Below are 26,625 nucleotides of genomic sequence, written 5' to 3' on the forward strand. Positions count from 1 at the left end.
TATCATGTATTTAAAAAGTTATGTTAAAAAAACTGTTTCATATTAAATTAAAATTATGGTAAAAAGGGTGGTTTTTTCATGAAACCCTCACGTGTTTTATATTTTTAGAAAGCATATGAGAAAACCTTTCTAGTGGATTAAGAATTTTCAAGATCTGACTTACCTATCTTAAATTACAAGCAGTTTAAAAAATGGTCTGAATTTACATAACCTCAAATGGTCCCGTCTGGTCGCCACGAAAAAAGCCTTGTAGAGGGATGCCATTTTCCTGAAAGGCGGTGTCTGTATAATCTTGACAAAAAGTCTGTAGGAAGTCTGTTTTTTTGTACTCGTCACTTATTTTTATTAGGACCTATTATCCTATAGGTGCTGCGATCACGTTAGGGGAGATCCATAAACCATGTGGACACTTTAGGGGATTGTAATCACTCTATAAATGAGAGGAAGGCACCAACCACCTAAAGGTGGATTAAGTTACGTTTTTCTAATACTTTTAAAAGATCAAAAACTGGTTGAAAAATTGAATTTTGTGGATTTTTTAAATCGAAGCCCGTCTAGAAGCGGGGTTGGGTTGTAGAGGGTTAAGTTTAACGAATTTTGAAAATCATTGTCACTTGACTGAAAAAAGAAAAGAAACATATCAAAGTTATTCAAAATATTGGAAGGGATCACCATTAAAGATGTATGTTTTATTGAATTTAAAATTTTCAGAGTTCTACTTATTTTTTTCTGCAACTGAAAATATGTATGTTTTTGCTTTCAAAACTTACTAAATTTAGTCTTTAGTAACGTTTTGTTTCGTCATTATCAATGTTCCGTTTGATAAATGGCTGCGTGAATTAATAGTTCTCTAAAAAACTGGTTTTCCTCCTTTAATTAAGGAAAACCGCGAGATTTTAGTGATAGTGATGATTTAGAACCATCATTAACATATATAATTCACGTCACTCTAATTAATGTTGTTCATTTATAAATCTTTTTTCAATCTGATAACACAGACTGGATGTGCTAAAATTGTGTATTCATCAGGCAACAGTCCATCATCAATCACTCTATCGTCGTGCAATTGTATCTTTTTTTTATTTGACTTGACTATTCAACTTCCTAATTGAGCTTCTAGAAAACATGGCTCGTCAAACAAATGTACGATAAAGATCAGTAATCAATTCATTGCACGTGTCTAATTTTTAACTATTTATTTATACTGAATTTTTTATGTTTAACGTTATTTTTTATTATGATCTATTCTCACAAATATTCTGTTTGTTGGCTAATCGTAATAAACATTTTTTTTATGTTTCTGTTGTTTATATATTTAAACTCTTAAACTTTTTCAAGCTGTTTTAAATCTATACTTCCAAACAGAGTGGTAAAAAACCAAGTAAAAACATCACTTCTTACTTGCAAGTTGTATGAAAACGAAGAAACTACCAAATGGTCGCTAATCAATCGTGTACATTGTAAGCCGGTTATCACATGATGGAATAGGTATGGATGTAAAGAGTGTTTAGTTTTGCTATGCATGTGTTATTTAAAAGGAAGGTTAATTACACCTTAAGCTACAAATAATTCGAAATAATGTTCATGAGTTTGTTTCCAAATATCGTTTTTTAAACCTTGAAAAAAATTATTATGATTTAATTCAATATAAATTCACAACACTGGTAAAAATGTTAAAAATTTCTTAACGAACTCTCCAGACTTTGTTACTCCGAACCCAAGATCTCAGCCTTTACCTTCTATCAATTGTTTGCCCTAGTAACACACAAACACACACACACACACCTCCACCCACATGTGAAACAACTTCCGACCGGTAGTCTGTTAATTCGAAACCTAATCACATTTCGTAAATCGAAACGAAACCATTAATTCACTCCCAAATACGGTGGGGTGTTGCTGGTAATTCACCCCCAGAATGGAACAAAGAGAAGAAAAACACATTCGCGTGGCCACAACGTTCCCAACCTGCGCCATTAGAATCCCGACTGAAACTGGATAATGGTCACTCACAACCAAGGAGGGAACAACTGAAATTCTAATACCGACCAAAGCCACATTGATTCAACACTTGGAAGCACCCACCACTCCAGAGCACTCCCACCAATTTGGTTTCTGGAAAGGGTGGAAAATCTGGGGGATTTTTTTTTCATCGCAATTCTAAAAATATATTTTGAATAAACAAAAAAATGCAGGAACATTATTAAAAATTATTTAAATTTAATTTGTTGAAAAACGGAAATTCACCCCAGAACGGCGTGGAAACAGGGAAATGTCCAGCCTAGGGTATTTATAAACAGATTATTTGGGTCTAATTCTTCGGTGGCTTTACATAACCACAAAGCATTGGTGATGGCTTTATGTGGCTAGGCAAGGAAGCGTCTCCAGTTACGTTTTAGATTTGACCAATCGTGTCATGTAGGAAGTGTTATTGTTTTTTTTCCAAACCTACCCCTATTTCTGAGTGCTTGTGCATGGAAGGATTGTAAGGGAAGAACGTATTAATATGAAAAACGAACTATAACATAATGTAAAATTACTGTTTTATTTTATTTTGAGATTTTTTATTCAGTAAATTGCATTGCGTGACATCCAACTGGATATTGCTAAAAATAATCAAAGTAATCAAATTAATCAAATTACCTTACCTTACCTTACCTTACCTTACCTTACCTTACCTTACCTTACCTTACCTTACCTTACCTTACCTTACCTTACCTTACCTTACCTTACCTTACCTTACCTTACCTTACCTTACCTTACCTTACCTTACCTTACCTTACCTTACCTTACCTTACCTTACCTTACCTTACCTTACCTTACCTTACCTTACCTTACCTTACCTTACCTTACCTTACCTTACCTTACCTTACCTTACCTTACCTTACCTTACCTTACCTTACCTTACCTTACCTTACCTTACCTTACCTTACCTTACCTTACCTTACCTTACCTTACCTTACCTTACCTTACCTTACCTTACCTTACCTTACCTTACCTTACCTTACCTTACCTTACCTTACCCTTACCTTACCTTACCTTACCTTACCTTACCTTACCTTACCTTACCTTACCTTACCTTACCTTACCTTACCTTACCTTACCTTACCTTACCTTACCTTACCTTACCTTACCTTACCTTACCTTACCTTACCTTACCTTACCTTACCTTACCTTACCTTACCTTACCTTACCTTACCTTACCTTACCTTACCTTACCTTACCTTACCTTACCTTACCTTCAACTATGGTCCCCTTGGAGCAAGCTGTCAAGTAGAACCTTTTCTGATGATTTGTGAACAATAATGTCACAAATTTAAACTTGTTTCGTTTCAAGGGGACCATAGATCATTCAATAAAATGTTGTCTTGTCAAATTCAAATTAACCAAATTTTCTGTTTTTGCTTTTTGGGTATTTTTTAATACTCCTGACTCAAGGCGGTATTAAAAACATCCAAAAGGCAAAAACTGAAAATTTGGTTTATTGGACCTTTTCAAGAAAAAACTCCAGGATTGTTATTTTTGCTTTAAAATTAAAAAAAAAAGTTATCAGAAATGGAATCGTGTTATTTTCCGTTGTACATCAAAATTGACATAGAATCTATGACATTTCCCCGAAACCCATATTACCGAAGGGACATTTCCCCGAATGCCACTTCCCAGAAAAGACACTTCCCCTAATAGTCATTTCCCCGAATTCCATTTACCCGAATTTCCCGTTTCCCCTAATCGTCCACATCCCCGAATGCCACTTACCCAATTAATCATATCCCCGAACGCGGTCAAGCGGAAATGCCCGGTACCCAGGAGCGCCCGCGTTGGGGGAAATAGCATTTTTTTAAACATATACTACTAAAAGTTACTTAATCATATTTAAGATGTTCAAACTTCTTTATTTGTACGTAAAATGTACCATCACTAACGTAGCTGATATAGTTTTTAAGAAAAAAAAAAAAACAATTTTTATATTTAGTTAACTAAGTTTGGGACCATCCATAAACCACGTGGACACTTTAGGGGGTATGGCGATTGTCCACGCTCCATACAAAAAAGTTTTTTTTTGTATGGACTATTGTCCACGAACGGGGGGGGGGGGGTTGAGATTTCCAAAAAAGTGTCCACGTGGTTTGTGGATGGTCCCTTTATAAGCTTTTTAACAAAATACATATAAATTTTAGGTAAAATTGTTAAAAAGTCGGAATTTTGCCAGAAATTTGTTAAAACTAGTTTTGTTTATAAAATTATCGATTTATATTGCATTTTATACTGAATCCGAAGCACGAATCACAAGTTTTCGAAGAATCACAAGACAAAATTTCCTTGCAAATTTCTCAAAAACAACATCTAATTATGCGGTTGAATACAAAGGGACCATCCATAAACCACGTGGACAGAGAGAAGGGAAATAATAAAAAAAAACAATACTCTTTGACGTGGACACTTTGGGGGGGGGGGGGGGGTAAGCGATTGTTTGTCCACGCTCTATACTGCCGTTCTACGCATAATTGTCCCATGTTCAAAAATGTGCAACTGAGAAAAACGCGATTGAAATTTTTCGACCGATTTCTGTGTTTCTACGCATAATTGTCCCGTGGGTTCCTATTCGCCCTATGTGTCCCTAATCGCCCCAGTTAGCAGTTTATCACCCTTATTTGTGATCCTCTTGCTATACAACAGGTAAACAAGGCATAATGCTTAGTAAAACTAATGATTCCGTGTAAGAAAATACTTGGTGGGACAATTATGCGTAGAAGTTCAACGATGGGACAAACAGACTTGGTGTTGTTTTTGATGAGTTTCCGAACAAGGTACCAGATTTTATGTGTTTTTCTTAAAGTACACATCAGCCTAAACTTAAAAATGGCATAAAGTCAAAATCGTCAAAAACTGACATGGGACAATTATGCGTAGAACGGCAGTATACAAAAAAGATTTTTTTTTTGTATGGACAATTGTCTACGTGGTTTATGGATGGTCCCAAATGTTAATTGAACAAAAATAAATTCTAATAATTTACAACATTTAATCAACAGCATACCCAAAAAGCTGTTCGGTGAAATTGAAAAAAAAAACTGTTAGTCATGGAAAAAGGCTTTAGCGAAAATGATGATTAGGAGATATGAAAGTTCGGGAAAATTAAAATTCAAATAAACGGCAATTGGCGTAAGTGTTGTAAGTGGCCGATTAGGGGAAATGACATTCGGGGATGTGGCTGATTAGGGGAAGTGGTATTCGGGGATGTGGCCAATCAGGGGAAATGATTTTCGGGGAAATGAAATTCGGGGAAATATCATTCGGGGAAATGAGCTAGACCCCCGGGGGTTGAGTGTGTTATTACAATTCAAATTCATATCTAGAGTTTTTTTAATAGGTCCTATAAACATATGAAAGACAATAGCTTATAGGACCTTTTTTAAAAAAAACTCTAGATATGTTTATATGACCTAATAAAAAAAAACTCTAGATGCGTTTCATTTATTTTTTCCGTGTGCAATTAAATTTCTCATTACCGTAATCGACCATCGCGCGACCCCTCGCTCCCCGTTCATCGACAGAAAAAAAAACTCGACGAACCCGCTGACAGCTTCGCTGATGCGGGAAGCCGAACGAGCCAAAAAAAAAGCAAAGAAAAATCAGCGGTGCAAACTCCAAGTTTTTGCGTTTAATTTTTGCGAAAAAATCCACAAAACAGCTCGCCTTAGCGACCGCAAATACTTGCCTTCGGCAATTTACGACCCGCGGAACCGTGCCCGCTAGTTTGTTCCCCCGGAGTGCCGTTTTTCGCCCGCGTAAAAGTCGAATCATTTTTCGGCCCCCATTTTTTTGTCGGTCATTTTGGTCAAAACAGAGAGTTGAGTTGTCTGCTGACGCGTTGACCCCACCGGAACCACCGACGACGACCCCGTAGGTTGAGAATTTCACACGACGCTCCACCCCGCGCACCGACCGTCCGTGATGCTATGCTAATTCTTGTTTTGATTGGAACAGTTCAGATTGGTCGCGCACTCCTCCAAGGGCTTCGGCAGCAGCAGCAGCAACAAGACCGGCAGATTCCGGAAGGACAACAAGTTGTGGTGGAAGAGGGTAGCAGCAGCAGCAGCAAGATGAGTAAAACGAACACTTCGGGCGCGAGCAGCCTGGCCTCGACGGCGATCGTGTTCAACAAGGACGAGAAGCAGCACTGCTTCGAGATTAACGGGCGGAACGTGACCGTGTTGGGGAGTTTGGGCAAGCATGACCACGGGAGTTCGAAGGTGAAGCTAAAGAACATCGTGGACTACAAGTGGGAGCAGCGCAACTATCCCGGCCGGTTGATTGCGTGTCACGGCGAGGGGAAGCTGATTGCGTACGCGATTACCGGTGAGTGTTCCGGGTTGTTTTGGTTGGATCTTTTTGATTGAGTTTTTTTGGGTTTTGCAGTGAATCACCGCCAGACGCCCGAGGGAATGGTCCGGATCGTGCACTTGGGACTCGGCCAGCGCGCGCTGATTAAGGGAATGTCCGGTGAGGTGTTGGATCTGCAGTTTGCGCACAGTTCGTCGCAGATTCTGCTTGGGATCATCGAGCAGATTGCGCTGCACGTGCACAGCGTCAAGATCGAGAATGAGAAGATCGTGTGCTCGATGCTGCTGAAGGTGAACGATCCGCTCGATGGGCACGTCCCGGCGCGGGACAAGATCTCGTGGTGTCCGTGTCTGCCGGACAGCACCCACGACGCGGACGATTACGCCAGCCAGCTGCTGGTGTGGAGTCGCGGGGACATTTTCCAGTGCTACAGTATTAGTACCGTGGTTCAGCATTACGGCGCGGGCGAAATTTCCGGCAAGGACATCTCCGAGGGTGGGTTCAAGTTCCAGGACTCGCTGCCGCTGATTACGGGGGCGATCTTCTCGGCGGACGGAACGACGCTGGCGGTCAGCTGCGAGGACGGCGTCATTCGGTTCTACCAGGTGTACAAACACACCAACGATGGGAATCCGCGTTGCCTGCACAAGTGGAAGCCGCACGGCGGCAAGACAATCAGTAGCTTCTTCTTTTTGGACAATTATACAGAGTAAGTAACTGAGTTTCGAAATCGCCTTCAATCAACCTCATGAATCTTCTTTTGCAGTCAAACCCTCTGGAAGCACGCGATAACCTGCGCGGAGAACAACACCGAAATCAAGGTCTGGTGCTGCGAAACCTGGGAGTGCACCCAGACGATCAAGTTCATTCCGTCGATCGAGCAGCCGCTCTGCTTCAAGGTTGAAATCGACCCGACCTCGTCGTACCTCGTCCTCTCAGACATGACGACCCGCGAGTTGTACGTGCTGCAAGTGCGCAAAGACGCCAGTCTGCCCAGCAACGGCGCCGCGGTCATCACCACCAACGGCAAATCCCCGGAAGGCGGAGGAGACACCAAGTCCGACCACAACTCGACCTCGCTGTCCAACATCAGCTCCGCCACGAGCGCGAGCAATTCGACCAGCAAAGCTTACATCTCTTCGATCGCCGAGTTCCCACTCTCATCCCCCATCCTCAGTTTCGGCATCCTGGACGTGGCCGTCCGAATGTGCAAAACGAGCGACGCCTACCTGATCGAAGAGCTGGAAGATTACGACGAGGAAAACTCGTCCCTGTACTGCGTCGTCATCCGGATGTTCCTGGTCCAACCGAAGAGCGTCCAAGAGTGCCACCTGTTCTACCAACCGAACGTGACCTTCGGCACGGACGTGCGCAGCACGCTCTCCAGCATCAGCAGCTCCGACTACAAGAACGTCTCGCTGTCGTCAATTTCCAGCGGCTTGGCCGCCAAAGAGACAACCCCGACCAACGGCCCACCAGAAGCCTCCCTGGTCCCAATCATCCCAGAAAACAACACCAGCACAACAACGGAACCCACCAACGAGCTGAAGCGAATCCTCTCGCCAAACGTGATCGCCGATCCGGCCGCCATCCGAGCGGTGGCCAACACCAGCGGAAGTTCCGCCGGCAGCGCCCAACCCAAGGTGACCCTCATGACGCCGGATTCGTTCGCTGCGACCAGCGAAAAGTCCAACGCAGACACCGAAGCCGTCAATCCGGACGTCCTCAACACGCTGTTTATGCTGGCGAACGCCACCAAGCAGCAGCAGCTGAAGACGAACGCGCCAACGGCGGCCGCAGCCACAGGAAGTTCGCCAAACGACACCCTGCAGGCGGACAAGCAATCGCCGCTGAACATGCTGAACATCGTCAACAGCACCATGATCGAGGAGCAGGAGCAGGCCAAGGTGCGCAAGTCGGTCGAGTTGCAGCAGAAGGTGGCGGCGATGCAGGAAACGCCCCCCGTTCCGCCGATGCCGTCGGCGGAGATGTTGGCCAGCGGCGGGTCCAGCCCGAGCCGGGAGGTGCAGGAGATCCTGTCGCTCAAGGACAACGACTGCCTGAACGAGTACTACGACTCGGACAACATTCTGCTGGACGAAACGGACGGAATCGGGGCGGACGACGATGAGTTGAACGATCTGGAGAATGAAATCATCGAAGATCTGGACGACGACGAAGGGTACAACTTCAAGAACATTGACGACGATGACGACGAGGAGGAACTTGGCCAGCGAAGGGTTACGACGCAAAAGTCGGCACCGGTGCCTGCTACGCAGAAGGTCGTACCCGAGGTCAAACCCGTCAACAAAGAGCCGGTCGCACCGGTGGCCACCGCCGAGCAGGTCACGATCAAGAGCGAACCGAAGAGTAGCATCGATTGGCCAAAGGTGCCGGAAGCGCCACATCCTCCGCAGACCACCTTCCTCGGATCGAACCCGCAAGCGGTACCGGTTCCAGTCGTCCCTGCGCCACCGCTGATCGTGACCGTTCCGCAAAACTCCAAACATCTGGAGGAAAAGCTGGACCGACTGCTCGACATTGTCCAAGCACAATCGCGCCAAATCTCCGACCTTCGCACGCAGCTGCACGAGCAGCAAAACAAAAACGCCGAAGAGCTGAACCGATACCAGGCCAGCCTCGGTCAGGTGAAGCAAAGCATCAACACTCGGATCACGGAACTGGTCACGCGGTACGACCAGAAGGTTCGCGCCGAAACGCAACTCGCCAGCCACAACCAGATCTTGCAGATCCGCGACATGGTCACGCAAACCCTACCGGCCATCATGGCCAAAGGCATCTCCGAACGCGTCATCCCGATGATCATGACCGAGCTGAACCGCTCGATGCTGCCGATGATCGGCTCCAAAATCGACCAGATCGCGACCCAGATGAAGATTGAGCTTGCGAGCAAGATTCAGCACACCGACCTGACGATGCGCAACACGATCGACATCGTGTGCCGCAGCCAGAGCTTCGTCGAAGCCGTCGGCAACTCGATACAGGCCGGCGTCCGGAAGGGCCTGGAGCAGGTCTACCAGGAATCTCTGCGCAACATCATTCTGCCCGGGTACGAGCGCTCCTCGCAGGAACTGTTCCGCCAGCTGAACCTGACCTTCTCGGCCGGCACGAAAGAGTGTAAGTCTTGATACGCAAAACTGTTCTCTCCGATTTGCAAAATAGTTCTGGCTGTCAAAATGCTTATCCATCCTTTTCAAATGTTGTTCCGGAATTTAAAAAATTCAGAATTGCCTTATAATTCCGAATCTCGAAACGCAAAATCTTAAAATCCAGAGCAACATTTGAAAGGGGCGGTACGACATTGCTCTTACGGCCTTTCATTACACGCGTTTAAATGGGACGAAAGGCCGTAAGAGCAATGTCGTACCGCCCCTTTCAAATGTTGCTCCAGAAATATTATTAGGACGAACTTTGTTTTCTGCTCCAAATGAAGTAAACTAGAGAAAAAGCATTAAATTGTTTTTTAGAAAAAAAACCAAGACTTAAAAAATTAAGCAACAATTTAGAAATTCTGAAATTGAGAAATAAAAACAAATAATTAGAAATTTAGAAAATTTTAAAATACAAAAATTTAATAAAATAAATAAGAACAGAAAAAATACAAAATTTGAAAATAAAGAAATTCAAAACTTCAAAAATTAAAGAAAAAATCAAAAATCTGAAATTAAAAAGTCAGAAATTTTAAAGTTAAAAGTCTGTAAAGTATAGAACATAAAATATTTAAATATTTAATAATGCTTCCATTGAGAAGCTAAATGAAATTTAAATTTTAAGAATTAAAATTAAAGAGCAAGAAACTTGTTTCTAACCTAAAATAACCTAAAAAAAATCTAATTTTCTGGCGGCATTTAAAAACAATTAGAAAATTTCAAAATTTTATTATTTAGGAATTTTAATATTTTACACTATAGGGGTAATTCTCCGCCAACTCACACAGCAGTTGCCCCGACCCCTCTTCGATTTGCGTGAAACTTTGTCCTAAGGGGTAACTTTTGTCCCTGATCACGAATCCGAGGTCCGTTTTTTGATATCTTGTGACGGAGGGGCGGTACGACCCCTTCCATTTTTGAACATGCGAAAAAAGAGGTGTTTTTCAATAATTTGCAGCCTGAAACGGTGATGAGATAGAAATTTGGTGTCAAAGGGACTTTTATGTAAAATTAGACGCCCGATTTGATGGCGTACTCAGAATTCTGAAAAAACGTATTTTTCATCGAAAAAAACACTAAAAAAGTTTTAAAAATTCTCCCATTTTCCGTTACTCGACTGTAAAAAATTTTGGAACATGTCATTTTATGGGAAATTTAATGTACTTTTCGAATCTACATTGTCCCAGAAGGGTCATTTTTTCATTTAGAACAAAATTTTTCATTTTAAAATTTCGTGTTTTTTCTAACTTTGCAGGGTAATTTTTTAGAGTGTAACAATGTTCTACAAAGTTGTAGAGCAGACAATTACAAAAATTTTGATATATAGACATAAGGGGTTTGCTTATAAACATCAGGAGTTATCGCGATTTTACGAAAAAAAGTTTTGAAAAAGTTGGTCGTCATCGATCATGGCCGTTCATGGTCACCCGCGACAGACACGGACGACGAAACAAAGAGAAACGCAAAAAGTAACTTTTTCAAAACTTTTTTTCGTAAAATCGCGATAACTCGTGATGTTTATAAGCAAACCCTTATGTCTATATATCAAAATTTTTGTAATTGTCTGCTTTACAACTTTGTAGAACATTGTTACACTCTAAAAATAACCCTGCAAAGTTAGAAAAACACGAAATTTTAAAATGAAAAATTTTGTTCTAAATGAAAAAATGACCCTTCTGGGTCAATGTAGATTCGAAAAGTACATTAAATTTCCCATAAAATGACATGTTCCAAAAAATTTTACAGTCGAGTAACGGAGAATGGGAGAATTTTTAAAACTTTTTTAGTGTTTTTTTGGATGAAAAATACGTTTTTTCGAATTTGAGTACGCCATCAAATCGGGCGTCTAATTTTACATAAAAGTCCCTTTAACACCAAATTTCTATCTCATCACCGTTTCAGGCTGCAAATTATTGAAAAACACCTCTTTTTCGCATGTTCAAAATGGAAGGGTCACCGCCCTCCGTCACAAGATATCAAAAAACGGACCTCGGATTCGTGATCAGGGACAAAAGTTACCCCTTAGGACAAAGTTTCACGCAAATCGAAGAGGGGTCGGGGCAACTTTTCCCGATTTCGTGTGAGTTGGTAGAGAATTACCCATAGTTTTTTAAATATCTAAAATTTTAAATTTTAGATTTTGCAAGATTTAAATTTTTTAGAATTTTATAATGTTTAAAATTCTAACATTTTAAAATTAATGTTAGAATTTTAGAAATCAAGAATTTAAAAAAATTCAGGTGTTTAGAATCGATTTTGAAATATTCAAATTTTAGAATTTTAGAAATGTAAAATTTTAGAAAAGTAGAATTTTAGAATTTAGGAATTTGAAAATTTCATAATTTTAGAACTTAAAAAATTAGTTTTTGAATTTCAAAATTAAAAAATTGTAGAATTTAAAATTTCAGAATTTTTTAAATTTAAAACTTAAAAAATGGTAATTCAGTACTTTAAAACCTAAGAATTTTAAAAATCAAGATTTGTTAAAATTTTAATTTCTTATAATTTGTAAATTTAAGAATTTCACTATTGAAGAATTGTAGAATTTAAATTTTAAGAATTTTAGCATTTTGGAATTTTAAAACATATTTCAAAACTTTAAAATTTTAGAACTCTAAAATTTAAGAATTAAAAAAATAGTTTTTGAATTTTTGAAATTAAAAATTGTGGAATATAAAATTTTTGAGTCTTTGGATTTAAGAATTTTAAAATTTCAGAATTTAGAAATCACGAATTTAAAAAATTGAACTTTAAAAGTTAAGAATTATTTTTTTAAATTTGAATTTCCTTAAATTTTAACATTTTATAATTAAAGAATTGTAGAATTTAAAATTTTAAAATTTCATTATTTTGGCATTTCAGAATTTTAGAATTTTCGAACTTTAGAATTTCAGAACTTTAAAATTTTAAAAAATTAAAATTTAAGAAAATTAAAAAAAAAATAAAATTTAAGAAAACTAAAAAAGTGAGATTATGGATTTCGCAATTTATAAATAGCCGAATTTAAAATTTTTAAATTTATGGAAACTCAGAATTTTAAAATTTTAGAATTTAAAAAATCGAGATTTTTTTCAAATTTTGGAATTAATTTTAAATTTTATTTCTTATAATTTTAGAATTTTAGAATTAAAGAATTTTCAGAATTTAAGAATTTCAAAATATTAGAATGTTAGAATTTCGGAACTTTAGCATTTTAGAATTTTATAGCTTTAGAATTTCAGAACTTTAAAATTTTAGAATTATAAAAATAGTTTTAGATTTTTTTTTATTTCAGAATTTTAAAATTGTAGAATTGTAAATTTTTAAGTCTTTAAATCTAAGAATCTTAAAAATTTTAAATTTCAAAATTTTAGAAATCATGAAATTAAAAAATGAATTTTAAAGCTTAAAATTAATTTTGAAATTTTAATTTCCTCAATTTTTAAAATTTTGGAATTACAAAATTGTAGAATTTTAAAATTTTAGAATTTCAGAATTCAAATTTATTAAAAATTTAGAATTTTAAATGTAATGTACTACCGTTCTACGCATAATTGTCCCATGTCATTTTTGGACGATTCTGACTTTTTATCATTTTTAAGTATAGTTTGACGTATACTTTCAGAAAAAAACACATAAAATCTTTTACTTTGTTCAGAAGAACTGTAAAAACAACACCAAGTCTGTTTGTCCCGTCGTTACACTTCTACGCATAATTGTCCCACCATGTATTTTCTATCACGAAATCATTACTTTTAAGAGGCATTGAATATTTTTTACCTGTTGTATAGCAAGAGGATTACAAATAAGGGTGATCAAATGTTACCCAGGGTGATTAGGGACATATAAGGCGACTAGGGACTCGCGGGACAATTATGCGTAGAAACACAGAAATCGATCAAAAAATTTCAATCGCGTTTTTCTCAGTTGCCCTTTTTTGAACATGGGACAATTATGCGTAGAACGGCACACGGTGTATTTTTTCGAGACCTCAATGATAAAAAATTCGGTATGTCTGATATTTGGCACCGTGAAAGAAGGGCTCTTTCCCGACATTTTGCGATATATACCGAAATATTTCGTCGGGGGGTCTAGTGCAACTTTTTTTTTTGAAGATTTTTTATTCGATTTTATGGGATATTTGTTCAAAAAAGTCACAGAAAATCGGTTCATTCATGTTGATATCATTCAAACTTCTTATGAATATGCCTTGGGGATTCTAACCAACTATATTTGACCAATATTTGACCTCCAATAAAAAAAATCGAACCAAATTTACCAGATTTCTAGCTTTCTTTGAAAAACCTAAATTCAAGCTGGAAACCCCGATACTACCGAAAGTAAATCTTTTCTTTGTATAATTTGTCATGAAATAACAGCAACACATTGCTTGATACAAATTTGAGCATTAAACAATGCAAAACATAGATTATTTATTTAATAAGCTGTTTATTACCCAATAGGTTCGAAAATTATTTTTTCAATCCTCGGCCACATAACACCATTACATTTTTAAACATTTTAGAATCAATCACATTGTAGAAAACAGTTTTCTAAACAAGTTCCATAAAAAAGTATCACTTTTGGTTCAATATAAGCAGAGATATGCCCAATTTCCTGAAATAAATAGTGCCTTTCTCCAAAATTTCTTAATTTAATTACATTTCACACAATGGGCTTTGCCTACTGAGATTTGTAATGAATGTTATAGAATTATTTCATTAATTTCGCCAAAACTTATTATAATTTTTACGTTTTAATAACATATTATCATCATAAAAAATATCTTAGTAGGCAGTGCCCATCATGTGAAAGGTAATTAATATAAGAAATTTTGGAGACAGGCACTATTTATTTCAGGAAATTGGGCATATCTCTGCTTATATTGAACCAAAAGTGATACTTTTTTATGGAACTTGTTTAGAAAATTGTTTTCTACAATGTGATTGATTCTAAAATGTTTAAAAATGTAATGGTGTTATGTGGCCGAGGATTGAAAAAATAATTTTCGGAACCTATTGGGTAATAAACAGCTTATTAAATAAATAATCTATGTTTTGCATTGTTTAATGCTCAAATTTGTATCCAAGCAATGTGTTGCTGTTATTTCATGACAAATTATACAAAGAAAAGATTTACTTTCGGTAGTATCGGGGTTTCCAGCTTGGATTTTGGGGTTTTTTCAAAGAAAGCTAGAAATCTGGTAAATTTGGTTCGATTTTTTTTATTGGAGGTCAAATATTGGTCAAATATAGTTGGTTAGAATCCCCAAGGCATATTCATAAGAAGTTTGAATGATATCAACATGAATGAACCGATTTTCTGTGACTTTTTTGAACAAATATCCCATAAAATCGAATAAAAAATCTTCAAAAAAAAAGTTGCACTAGACCCCCCGACGAAATATTTCGGTATATATCGCAAAATGTCGGGAAAGAGCCCTTCTTTCACGGTGCCAAATATCAGACATACCGAATTTTTTATCATTAGTTTGTTCTAAAAAATACACCGTGGGCAGTGTAGGTGCATCAAATATTAGAATTTTAGGATTTCAGAATTTCAGAATATTATAATTTTAGAGTTTCAAAATTTCTGAATTTTAGCATTTTAGATTTTTAAAACTTTAGAATTTTTGAATTTTAGAATATTTGATTTTTTGAATTTTAGAATAAAAAAATTGTAGAATTTTAAATTTTTGGGTCTTTGAATTTAAGAATTTAATTTTTTTTAAATTTTTGAATTTTAGAAATCCCTAATTGAAAAAAAATGAATTTTAAAAGTTAATTAATGAATTTTATTTCAAAATTTTAATTTCTTATTCTTTCTTCTTTCTAATTGATTTAAAAAATTTCAGAATTTTAGAATTTTGGAATTTTAGCATTTTAGAATTCTAGAACTTTAGAATTTAAGAACATAAAATTTTAGAAATTAAAAAAATTTGAGTTTTTGAATTTAATAATTTATAAATTGCAGAATTCAATCCCTGGGCTTTGTCATAATAAGTGTCATAGGTTTGATGCTTGTTTGGCAAAGAGTATGATTTGATTCGATGTGGAATTAAAATCGAAGTGTTCAGTATATTGCTGAAGCTTCCATTTTTACACATGGACACCACTTCATGCTGCGAGAACCCACTTTGGCGCAGTCTCAGGGCTTAATCGATGGCCGGTAAGCTGTCATCGAGACAATGAGGTTCTCCGATAGTGGAAATATCACATTTGTACAATGAACCGCTACATATGTGATTTTTCCCTATCTTAATGTGGGTGTCAGGTTAGGATGCGGGTTTTTAAAAATTTAGTTTTTGTAAAATTTAGGATTTTAACTATAAATATCAACTTTTTATACTTTGCCTTTAGTTATTTAGGGACAAAATTAGTAACAGTGAATTTAGTAATTCTATCAGAATCGGTGATTTTCATTCAAGTAGCATAAAAACATCATGATTTGTCATATATTCCATAGAGTCTCGATCAATCAATAGTGAAATGATATCGGACTAAATTCGTTGATCTGTTGAACTAACGGTTGTCGGATTAAGATTGTATCAACCATTGTTGCGAATCGAGGATCTACTGGAATTCTGACGAACAAATGGTCGTCTCTTTTTCAATTCACGACTTGTAAAATATCAACTGTTATTTTTTTTGTTTTTTAAAAGAAGCCAGACAGGTTTTGAAAGAAACGTTTTTTTTTTGGTTAATAATTAAAATGTCGGGGATTTAAGATAAGAGTAGCTTTCGGATAGGTTGCTTTAAATCTTGTATTCAATTCAAGTTAGGTAGTTATCCGCAAATGAATATTTGGACTTTAATGAATAATTGAATAAGTTGGACTTACGAATAACACACAACTGTGCATTTATTCTAGAGTCAGATCCATACAGCGTCAGTGTTTATTTGGTCGAAGTGTACTAATTCATTGGCAGATCTGGTTCTAGTTGTAATGTACGACAAGACTACTGACGGACGTGACAAGACGAGGGCCCAGTTTAGAGGTTTCAACATCAACGATGTGCGGCTGGATCACCCTCCCAAAAAAAAAAAAAAAAAAAAAAAAAAAGTCTGTAAAGTATAGAACATAAAATATTAAAACATTTAATAATGCTTCCATTGAAAAGTCAAAAGAAATTTTAATTTCAAGAATTAAAATTCAAGACCAAGGAACTTGTTTCTAACCTAAAATAAGACTGTACATTTTTAAATTATTTGAATTTTTAAAGTTTTGATTTTTGAATTGCAGGATTTAAATTTTTTAGAATTTTTGATAATATTTTTTTTTAATTTTTGGAAATTTAGAATTTTAAAATGTTACAATTATAGAAATCAAGAATTTAAAAAAATTAGATGTTTAGAATTATACAATTTTGAAAAATTTTAATTTTAGAAATTTGAAAAGGTAGAATTTTAGAATTTCATAATTTTAGAACTTAAAAATTTTAGTTTTAGAATTTTTGAATTTAAAAATTGTAGAATTTAAAATTTCAGAATTTTTGATATTTGAATGTTTAGGAAACTCAGTATTTTTTTTTCAACTTTTAGAATTAAAAAAATCAAGAATTTTTAAAATTTTGGAATTTTAGAACTTTAGAATTAATTTTAATTACTTATAATTTGTAAATTTTAGAATTTCAGAATTTTCAAATTTCAGCATTTTAAAATTTAAAACTTAAGAATTTCAGAACTTTTAAATTTTAGAACTCTTAACTTTTTAAAATTTTGGAATTTTAGAATTTTATTTTTGATAATTTAAGAATTTTAAAATTCAGACTATACATTTTTTAATATTTGATTTTTGAATTGCAGGATTTAAAATTTTTAGAATTTTCGATATTATTTTTTTTAATTTTTGAAAATTTAGAATTTTAAAATGTTAGAATTTTAGAAATCAAGAATAAAAAAAAGATGTTTAGAATTATACAATTTTAAAATTTTCTAATTTTAGAATTTTGAAAAGGTAGAATTTTAGAATTTCATGATTCTAGAACTAAAAAAAATAGTTTTACAATGTTTGAAAATAAAATTTGTAGAATTAAAAATTTAAGAATTTTTTTGGAAACTCAGTATTTTTAAACTTTTAGAATTTGAAAAATCAAAAATTTTGGAATTTTAGAAGTTTAGAATAAATTTTAATTTCTTATGATTTGTTATTTTTAGAATATTAGAATTTAAGCATTTTAGAATTTTAAAACTTTAGAATTTCAGAACTTTAAAATTATAGAAAATTTAAGATTTTTTAAAATTTTGAGTTTTTGAATTTTCAAATTTAAAAATTTCTTAAAATTCGGAATTTATAAATTGCAGTATTTTTTTTTAATTTTTGAAAATTCAGAATTTGAAAAATCGGGATTTTTTCAAATTTCAGAAGTTTAGAATTAATTTAAAAAATGTATTTCTTAAAAAAATTTTTTTTAGAATTTTAGAATTGAAGAATTTTTAGAATTTTCTGTAAGTTTTTTGAAAACTTTTTCTTACTCTTGTCTATTCCATAGTTATAAGTAATAATTTTTCGATTGAATAACGATTTAAACACAGCTGAAAGGAACACCAAAACTCTGTTATGCACCTAAATGAACTCATTGTAACTTGATTATTCACAAATAAAACCGAATTGAATTGAATTGAGAATTTTTAGAATTTCAGAATATTAGAATATTAAAATTTCAGAATTTCAGAATATTAGAATCTTCTTTCTGAATTTTAAAACTTTGAATTTTAAAACTTTATAATTTTAAAACATTCGAATTTTAGAATTAAATAAAATGAGTTTTTGAATTTCAGATTTTATAAATTGTAGAATTGTAAAATTTTGAGTCTTTCAAAGTCTTTAAAAAAATGAATTTCAAAATTTTAGAAATCATGAATTTGAAAAAAATGAATTTTAAAAGTTTAAAATTAATTTTGAAATTTTTATTTATTAAAATTTTAGGATTAAAAAATTGTGGGATTTTAAAATTTTAGAATATTAGAATTCCAGAGCAACATTTGAAAGGGGCGGTACGACATTGCTCTTACGGCCTTTCGTCCCATTTACACGCGTGTAATGAAAGGCCGTAAGAGCAATGTCGTACCGCCCCTTTCAAATGTTGCTCCAGAATTTCAAAATTCTACATTTTTAGAATTTCAGAATTTTAGCATTTTACAATTTTAAAACTTTAGAATTTTAAATTTTTTGAATTTTAGAAATCATGAACATAAAAAAAATAATTTCAAAAGTTTGAAATTATTTTTAAAAATTTATTTTCTTAAAAAAATTAAATTTTAGAATCTAGAACTTGAGAATTTCAGAACTTCTAAGCCTTAGAAATTTAAAAATTTTGAGTTTTTGAATTTCAAAATTTATAATTTTTTGGAAATTCAGAATTTTAAAATTTTGAATTTTTTAAAATCTGGTTTTTTTAAAAATTGGAATTGTCAAATTGTAGAATCCAATATTTTTATAATTTTAAAATTTTTGCATTTTAGAATTTTAAAACTATAGAATTTTAGAACATTAAAATTTTAGAACTTTGAAATTTTAGAAATTCAACAATTTTGAGTTTTTAAAATTTTAGAATTTATAAATTATTAGATTTACATTTTTTGAGTCTTTCAATTTTTTAATTTAAAAATGTCAAAATTTAAGAAATTATTGAATTTTACAAATTTTTGAGGTCACAAAAAGAATGCGCAACATTTCTTAACCAAATTGCTTCCGATCTCCGTACTTAGCTCTAACGAGTTGCTTCCCCTCTCTTTCAGACGTGCAAAAGCTCGACCAGTACGTCGCACAACAGAAAACCGTCACCGATCGCACCCAGGAGCTGGCCGAGCTCATCAAGAAGGTTCCCGAGCAGGTCAACGGCACCGCCGACCGGCAGAACAAGGCCAGCACGACGGTCCTGCGCGAAGACATCGGCCGAGACTTTAAGGTGCTGCAGACGAACCTGCTGAAGATCCTGCGCGACACCATCCGACAGGAGATCGAAAAGGGCCTCGAAGCGCAGGCTTCCTCCCTCGAGGACTCCGTTCTGTCCGCCGTACGATCACAGGCCCAAACACCGGCCCCGTCCATGGTGGATGTACAGGAACAGATCCGCCAGATGTTGACCCACGCCCAGATCAACAAGGCCTTCCACAAAGCGCTGCTCTCCAACGATCTGAGCCTCGTCGAGTTCACCATGGAAAAGGCCGAATTCCGACTGGTCTTCAATCCGTGCCCGCTCGAGCAAACCGTACTGCTGTCGCTGATCCAGCAAATCTCCGCCGACATGTCCAACTACAACGACCTGAAGCACAGGTAATTGACCCCATCGAACCCTCCAACAAAAAACAATAACCTCCCCCTCCTTTTCCAAAGGTACCTCACCGAGTCGATCATCAACCTGCGGTGGACCGACCCGATCACGAAGGAGCACGCCCCGAAGGTGATGCGCGAGCTGACCCAAAACTGCCAGAACTTTTTGGCGGCCAACCCGACCAGCTCGCTCGCGACCGGCCTGCGGATGCTGCTGATGGGCATCCAAGCACTCGGCCTCAAGCAGATCTGATACAAGCCAACGCTGCTGTGGGGGAGAAGCGATGCCGCGGACTGAGGGGTTGGAGGTTCATTTTACTTTCTTTTCCTGTTTTTAAGCGTTTTGTTCTTTTTTTTTTTATCTGAAATTTGAATTCGATGCTCGAATATCAGCCAAAAACTTTGAAAAGTTCTGAAAGTTCCGAAGGGAAGATCGTCACGCGTAAACTTTTTATTTTGTCCAATAAATACTCTAGCTTCATATTATCCATGGTTTATTTATCAAAGATCTTTCAAACAGAAAAGCATTCAACGCAGATCGGAACATTAAAGCATTTTTACCGTATATTTAAATGAAAATCAAAAAGCGTTAAACATTCGAGAAAACAAAGAAATCATAAATAAACTACACTTCGCAATTCGATATCCATGGTTTATTTATCAAAGATCTTTCAAACAGAAAAGCATTCAACGCAGATCGGAACATTAAAGCATTTTTACCGTATATTTAAATGAAAATCAAAAAGCGTTAAACATTCGAGAAAACAAAGAAATCATAAATAAACTACACTTGAAAAAAAATCGCCTTTGGATTGTACTTTAGTTAAAAATATCAGCATCATGATCAGGCAAGTGACAATGCATTTTTGCTGGTTTTCTGTTTTCAGGTACAGTACAGACTCGATTATCCGAAGTTTGATTATTCGTAGGATGTTTTGGAACTTGGACCAATTTTTTTTTTTGACTATTTAAAAAAAATAACCTATTAGTCATGGTTTTCCTATGTAGATAGGACCTTTTGAACAATTAATCAAGAATTCGAGTTCTGCGATCCCATTTGAGTTCAATTTGAGTTGTTGGAGGGCGTTCTTTTATGACGTAACGCAATTTTATTTTTGAACCCCCGCCCCTCGTAACAAAAATTATTTCGTAATTTTTTTTAATTGTATTGAAAGTAACACAGCCATGGCCACCCTCCTTAAAAAAAAAGTATAAGTGACTTCAAAATTTCTGGATTTAATTCCCTTTCTGATGATAAATACAGCCTACTGTTTAAATTATTATTCAAAATTGGAATTAAATCCAGAAATTTTAGAGAAAGTCACTTTTTATTATATGAAATTGGGCATATCTCTGCTTATATTTTTTTTGTTCTTGAAAATCATGTTTTTTTTGTAAATTTTGATCGGAAACTTTTTATTCGAGGTCAAATATGTTTTTTAGAGTCTCCCAAGGCATATTCATAATAAATTTGATGGATATTAATTTTCTGATTTCTGCTGTATTCTGAAATATCATTTTAAACTGGTTATTACATATCTTTAAGATTGTCTAAAATTTTTAAATTCAAAAATCTAGATTAAAATCAAAATTTAATATTTGTTGTTTTTTTTTATTGTGTCAAATAGGGTGGTCAAATCCTTCTAATTCAATTTTTTTATATTTTTGTTTTTTTTAATTCAATCAAATTAAAGAAAGAATTTTTTAATGTCTAAAATTCAAAAGGACATTCATTAACATAAAAAAATCCAAAAATATGTAATTAATTAATTTGATTTGAAATATTAATATGTATTCTAATTAGGCCGTTTTTAAGCAATTCTCTGAGATTTCGGTCATTCGATTTTTTCTGTATTTTTTAATCCGGCTGAAACTTTTTTGGTGCCTTCGGTATGCCCAAAGAAGCCATTTTGCATCATTAGTTTGTCCATATAATTTTCCATACAAATTTGGCAGCTGTCCATACAAAAATGATATGTGAAAACTCAAAAATCTGTATCTTTTGAAGGAATTTTTTGATCGATTTGGTGTCTTCGGCAAAGTTGTAGGTATGGATATGGACTACACTGAAAAAAAATTATACACGGTAAAAAAAAATTTGGTGATTTTTAATTTAACTTTTTGTCACTAAAACTTGATTTGCAAAAAAACACTATTTTAAATTTTAAATGTTTTAGAGGACATAAAATGCCAACTTTTCAGAAATTTCCAGAATGGGCAAAAAATCTTTGACCGAGTTATGATTTTTTGAATCAATACAGATTTTTTCAAAAAATCGAAATATTGATCGCAAAAATTTTTCAACTTCATTTTTCGATGTAAAATTGAATTTGGAATCATAAAGTACTTTAGTGAATTTTTTATAAAGTGCACCGTTTTCAAGTTATAACCAATTTTAGGTAACTTTTTGAAAATAGTCGCAGTTTTCATTTTTAAATTAGTGCCCATGTTTGCCCATCTTTGAAAAAAATATTTTTGAAAAGCTGAGAAAATTCTCTATATTTTGCTTTATTGAACTTTGTTGATACGACCCATATTTGCTGAGATATTGCCATGCAAAGGTTAAAAAACAGGAGAATTGATGTTTTCTAAGTCTCACCCAAATAACCCACCATTTTCTAATGTCGATATCTCAGCAACTATAGGTCCGATTTACAATGTTAATATATGAAACATTCGTGAAATTTTCCGATCTTTTCGAAAAAAATATTTTCAAAAATTTAAAATCAAGACTAACATTTCAAACGGGCCAAACATTCAACATAACGCCCATTTGAAATGTTAGTCTTGGTTTAAAATTTTCGAAAATATTTTTTTCGAAAAGATCGGAAAATTTCACGAATGTTTCATATATTAACATTTTAAATCGGACTTATAGTTGCTGAGATATCGACATTAGAAAATGGTTGGTTATTTGGGTGAGACTTAGAAAACATCAATTTTCCTGTTTTTTAACCTTTGCATGGCAATATCTCAGCAACTAAAGGTCGTATCAACAAAGTCCGAATAAGCAAAATGTAGAGAATTTTCTCAGCTTTTCAAAAATATTTTTTTCAAAACTGGGCAAACATGTGCACTAATTTAAAAAAATGAAAAACTGCGACTATTTTCTAAAATGTCACTTAAATATGGCTATAACTTGAAAACGGTGCACTTTATCAAAATTTCACTAAAGTACTTTTTTATTGCAAATTTGATTTTACATCGAAAAATGAAGTTGAAAAATTTTTACGACCAAAATTTCGATTTTTTTAAAAAATCAGTATTGATTAAAAAATTCATAACTCGGTCAATGATTTTTTGCACAACCTGGAAATTTCTGAAAAGTTGGCATTTTATGTCCTCTAAAACAAATCAAAAAATAAAAAAAATTAAAAATAGTGTTTTTTTTTGTAAATCAAGTTTTAGTGATAAAAAGTTAAATAAAAAAATCACCAAAAAATCATTTTTGTATGGACAGCTGCCAAATTTGTATGGAAAATTATATGGACAAACTAATGATGCAAAATGGCTTCTTTGGGCATACCGAAGGCACCAAAAAAGTTTCAGTCGGATTAAAAAATACAAAAAAAATCGAATGACCGAAATCCTAGAGAACTGCTCAGCTGCCAAATTTGTATGGAAAATTATATGGACAAACTAATGATGCAAAATGACTTCTTTGGGCATACCGAAGGCACCAAAAAAGTTTCAGCCGGATTAAAAAATACAAAAATTAAAATTAAAGAAAAAATACCGATTCCGTAGAGAACTGCTCTTTTATGAAAATATAAGACAAAGCAACTGAAATCTATTTGAAATGCATTTTCCTGCGTTGATAAGCATATTTAGCATGCTTAATACTTGGATATTTTTAAAACAAATAATTTCAATAAAACTGGACTGGTATAAATTGCATTTTAAAACACTTTTTCATTCAAATGTTCAAACGGCCTGATTAAAAAAATAATCTAAAAAGATTATAATCTTTAAAAATTTAGAAACTGAACAAACCTAAAAAAATAATTTTATAGCTTGTTTTCATAATTTGAAAAGTTAAAAATAAAAGTTTATTTTTTTAAATCTTGGATGTTATGTATTGATTGAAAAAAATAATACGAATTTTGAATTCTTAATTATTTTTTTCAGAGCCTTTTGGAACGCAGTTTTTGAAAAATTGATTGAATCGAATCAAATGATTAAAAACAGCTGATTGCACATGATTTTGAATCAGCTTCAAGTGATCTAGCGCGATTATCAGAAAGTACGTATAGGACTTTGAATAATCGAATAACGAACATAAAAAACGTATTTTTTTTCATCGTATTCATCAGTTCGTGTAGTACGACTTCATTTTAATAAAATTTGAGGGATTGATTGCCTGTTTGCATACCACATGCATTTACGCAATATTCAACCTTAACCTTTTTTTGTGATTCGATTATCCGAAGTAAAATTTGTCAATTGCCTTTGGAAAATCGAGTCTGAACTGTAGTGGAAACCTTTAGAAATGCTTCGGAGCAGGTTTGCGTCTCGTCTGATTTGCGATTCCGAGTGGAGGATTGCTATCAAAACCCTTGCAGAAGAATCATTAATTCGAAATTTCAAGAAATGATTAGAACGGGTAACGTATGTACTGCAATTTTTTTTTTGCAATTCCACTGTGAAACTGTCAACTTTTCCTGCCCTTCTGGAGAAACGAAACGGCCTACTTTTCCCTACCAAAAATAACAGAATGGAAAATTAATACCTTTCAATAACAGTGCTGAAAAGTTCTACTTTTCAGCACTGAAATGGGTGCTGAAAAGTTGAACTTTTCAGCACTGGTATCGAAAAGTAACATTTTTCAATATTGTTTTGTTTTGAACGATGAATTTACTAAACACATGAATGTTTGACCTAAAATTCCATTAAATAATCGTTTTTTACGGAATTGCAAAAAATGTTGTAAGCAACTCGTTGCAAAACTTGATTTTTTCAGCACTCGTCGTATTTATCCAACTCGGTAAACCTCGTTGGATAAATGTACAACTCGTGCTGAAAAAATCTTCTTTTTGCAACTTGTTGCATAAACTACTATTATCTTGTTTTAATAATATTTTAAGCAAAATACATTAACAAATTCATAACCTAAGCAATGGAGAAAAAAGAAGAATGTCATAATTATATTGAAAAGATCATTCGTTATTTCAAACTCAACAATTTTATTGGTCTCCACCCGCCTTCATACTCTTCAAATGATCCACCACGTGCTTCGCCAGTTTCACGCGTTTCCTCTTCTTCTTCTCAATGGCATGGTCCTGAACAGCGTCCTTCATCACCGTTCCCTGCTCCTTCCGCTTCTTGGACTTTTTGCACGACAGCGGATTCTTGCCCTTCTTCTTCTTCCTCCTTATCTTGTCCTTCCCACCGTCCTCCTCCACCAATATCCCCTCCTTCCGCTTCAAACTGGTCAACGTCTGCGTGTCCACCTCCCGTACCTGCACCCGAGCCACACTCTTGCTGGTCGCCGCCCTCACGCTAACCTCCGACGGTTGCACTAACGTCGGCACAAGATTGTTGTGCAGATAAAACAGCGGAACGCCAGGCTTCGACCGGACCCACTCCTGCAGACCCCGGTCCTGGGTGGCCACGATGTAGTTGCACGTCTTGGTCATCGATTTGATGCAGGCCGAGCCCGAAATGGGCGCCTTCTCGTGGCCACACCGATGCACGAGGAACTTCTTCAGCAGCTGGCAAACCGCTGCCAACGGGCCGCCGATGTTGTCCACCTCGGTGATGATGCAGGCCGTCACGATCAGCTTGAGCTCGCACTGGAAGTACTTTTTCAGCTGGTCCTCGATCTGGAGCCGGGCCTTGTACGCGGCCTGGCAGAACGTTCCGTCGATCAGCGTCAGCAGCGGTTCCCGGAAGCCAAAGTTGTTGATGTAGAAGCTCATGTACTTGCGGGCCTTTTTGTGCTTCGTTACCTTCATCGTGGGGTGCACTTGCTTTTCGTTAAATTTCTTTTAAAAGTTAGGAAAGTTGCAACAAATTCACGTCACAACGAGCGCGCAACGAAAAAAAAATGTAAACAAAACGCGGCATGTGCGTTGCGGGTCGTGACGGCTGACACCACCCCCCGGGAAGAGGCAAGCCCGTGCAGCATAAATTTCTATGTTGTTCGTCGATTTCAGAAGAATGCGGTAAACGGGGGGTGCATCGATAACTTTGAGAGCTTATCAATTTGTAATAATTGTTTAAGTCAGGATTTTCAGAATGTGATGAAATTCCGGGATTACCTCAAATTCGATATTTTGGTAAAAGGCTGAAATTTTCGAAGGGCAGAATATTAAAGTTTTATGAAATTCTGTATATTGTTTATACAAAAACAACCCGAAACAGACTACACTCAACCCCCGGTGGTTGGTCACTATTTCGTTTGACACATTTTTAGTTTGTACCCCGTTGGTTGGTCAAAATCAAACTAAAAAGTGACGAACTGTCACTTTTTACACGGCCCTCACGCACACTATCAAAACAAACGTTTGTTAGTGTGTGTGAACTCCGTGTAAAAGGGGTTCAAACTAAAAAGTGACCCCGTACGTTTGACAACAGTTGGTGTCAAACCATCGGGGTTTAAGTGTAGTTGTTACAGTAGTGTGTACTTAATTTTGACAGCGAACAAATAAAAAGGCGCGTGTTTATGTTTACGCTGTGGACAGTAACTGTTGAGAGTGAACGTTTGGCGCGGAAGTGTGAGTGTGATTGAATTGTGCTGGAACCGGTTGGCGGAATCCGGAACAGGACACGACATAAGCGGACATGAGGTCAGTGGGTGGTTGGGAGGTTAATGATCGGCAGCGATGTTGCTACGTCCGGAATGTCGTGTCTAAAG

At 35.4% G+C, this 26,625-nt stretch overlaps 2 protein-coding genes across 2 annotated transcripts; one reads left to right on the forward strand and one right to left on the reverse strand.

Annotated features, from left to right (window-relative positions):
- The first annotated feature begins 5,602 nt into the window (after positions 1–5,602).
- LOC6037025 (enhancer of mRNA-decapping protein 4 homolog) lies at positions 5,603–20,402 on the forward strand. Its single transcript, XM_038253734.1, has 5 exons — positions 5,603–6,360; positions 6,421–7,054; positions 7,112–9,483; positions 19,235–19,772; positions 19,833–20,402. The coding sequence occupies exons 1-5, from the start codon at positions 5,961–5,963 to the stop codon at positions 20,020–20,022; spliced, it is 4,134 nt and encodes a 1,377-aa protein (XP_038109662.1). The 5' UTR covers positions 5,603–5,960; the 3' UTR covers positions 20,023–20,402.
- Positions 20,403–24,932: 4,530 nt separating this feature from the next.
- On the reverse strand, positions 24,933–25,861 carry LOC6037024 (rRNA-processing protein UTP23 homolog). Its single transcript, XM_001846935.2, has one exon. The coding sequence runs from the start codon at positions 25,721–25,723 to the stop codon at positions 24,953–24,955; it is 771 nt and encodes a 256-aa protein (XP_001846987.2). The 5' UTR covers positions 25,724–25,861; the 3' UTR covers positions 24,933–24,952.
- Positions 25,862–26,625: the final 764 nt, after the last annotated feature.

The sequence above is a fragment of the Culex quinquefasciatus genome, chromosome 2, assembly GCF_015732765.1.
Source record: "Culex quinquefasciatus strain JHB chromosome 2, VPISU_Cqui_1.0_pri_paternal, whole genome shotgun sequence".
NCBI lineage: Eukaryota > Metazoa > Arthropoda > Insecta > Diptera > Culicidae > Culex > Culex quinquefasciatus.

What these genes read in the sequence shown, in the direction of transcription:
- LOC6037024 (XM_001846935.2), bottom strand. Translation starts at nt 25,723, where the DNA reads ATGAAGGTAACGAAGCACAAAAAGGCCCGCAAGTACATGAGCTTCTAC.
- LOC6037025 (XM_038253734.1), top strand. Translation starts at nt 5,961, where the DNA reads ATGCTAATTCTTGTTTTGATTGGAACAGTTCAGATTGGTCGCGCACTC. An exon ending in GATTGCGTACGCGATTACCG is followed by an intron (nt 6,361 to 6,420) that starts GTGAGTGTTCCG and finishes TGGGTTTTGCAG; the next exon opens with TGAATCACCGCCAGACGCCC. An exon ending in CTCGGCCGGCACGAAAGAGT is followed by an intron (nt 9,484 to 19,234) that starts GTAAGTCTTGAT and finishes CCTCTCTTTCAG; the next exon opens with ACGTGCAAAAGCTCGACCAG.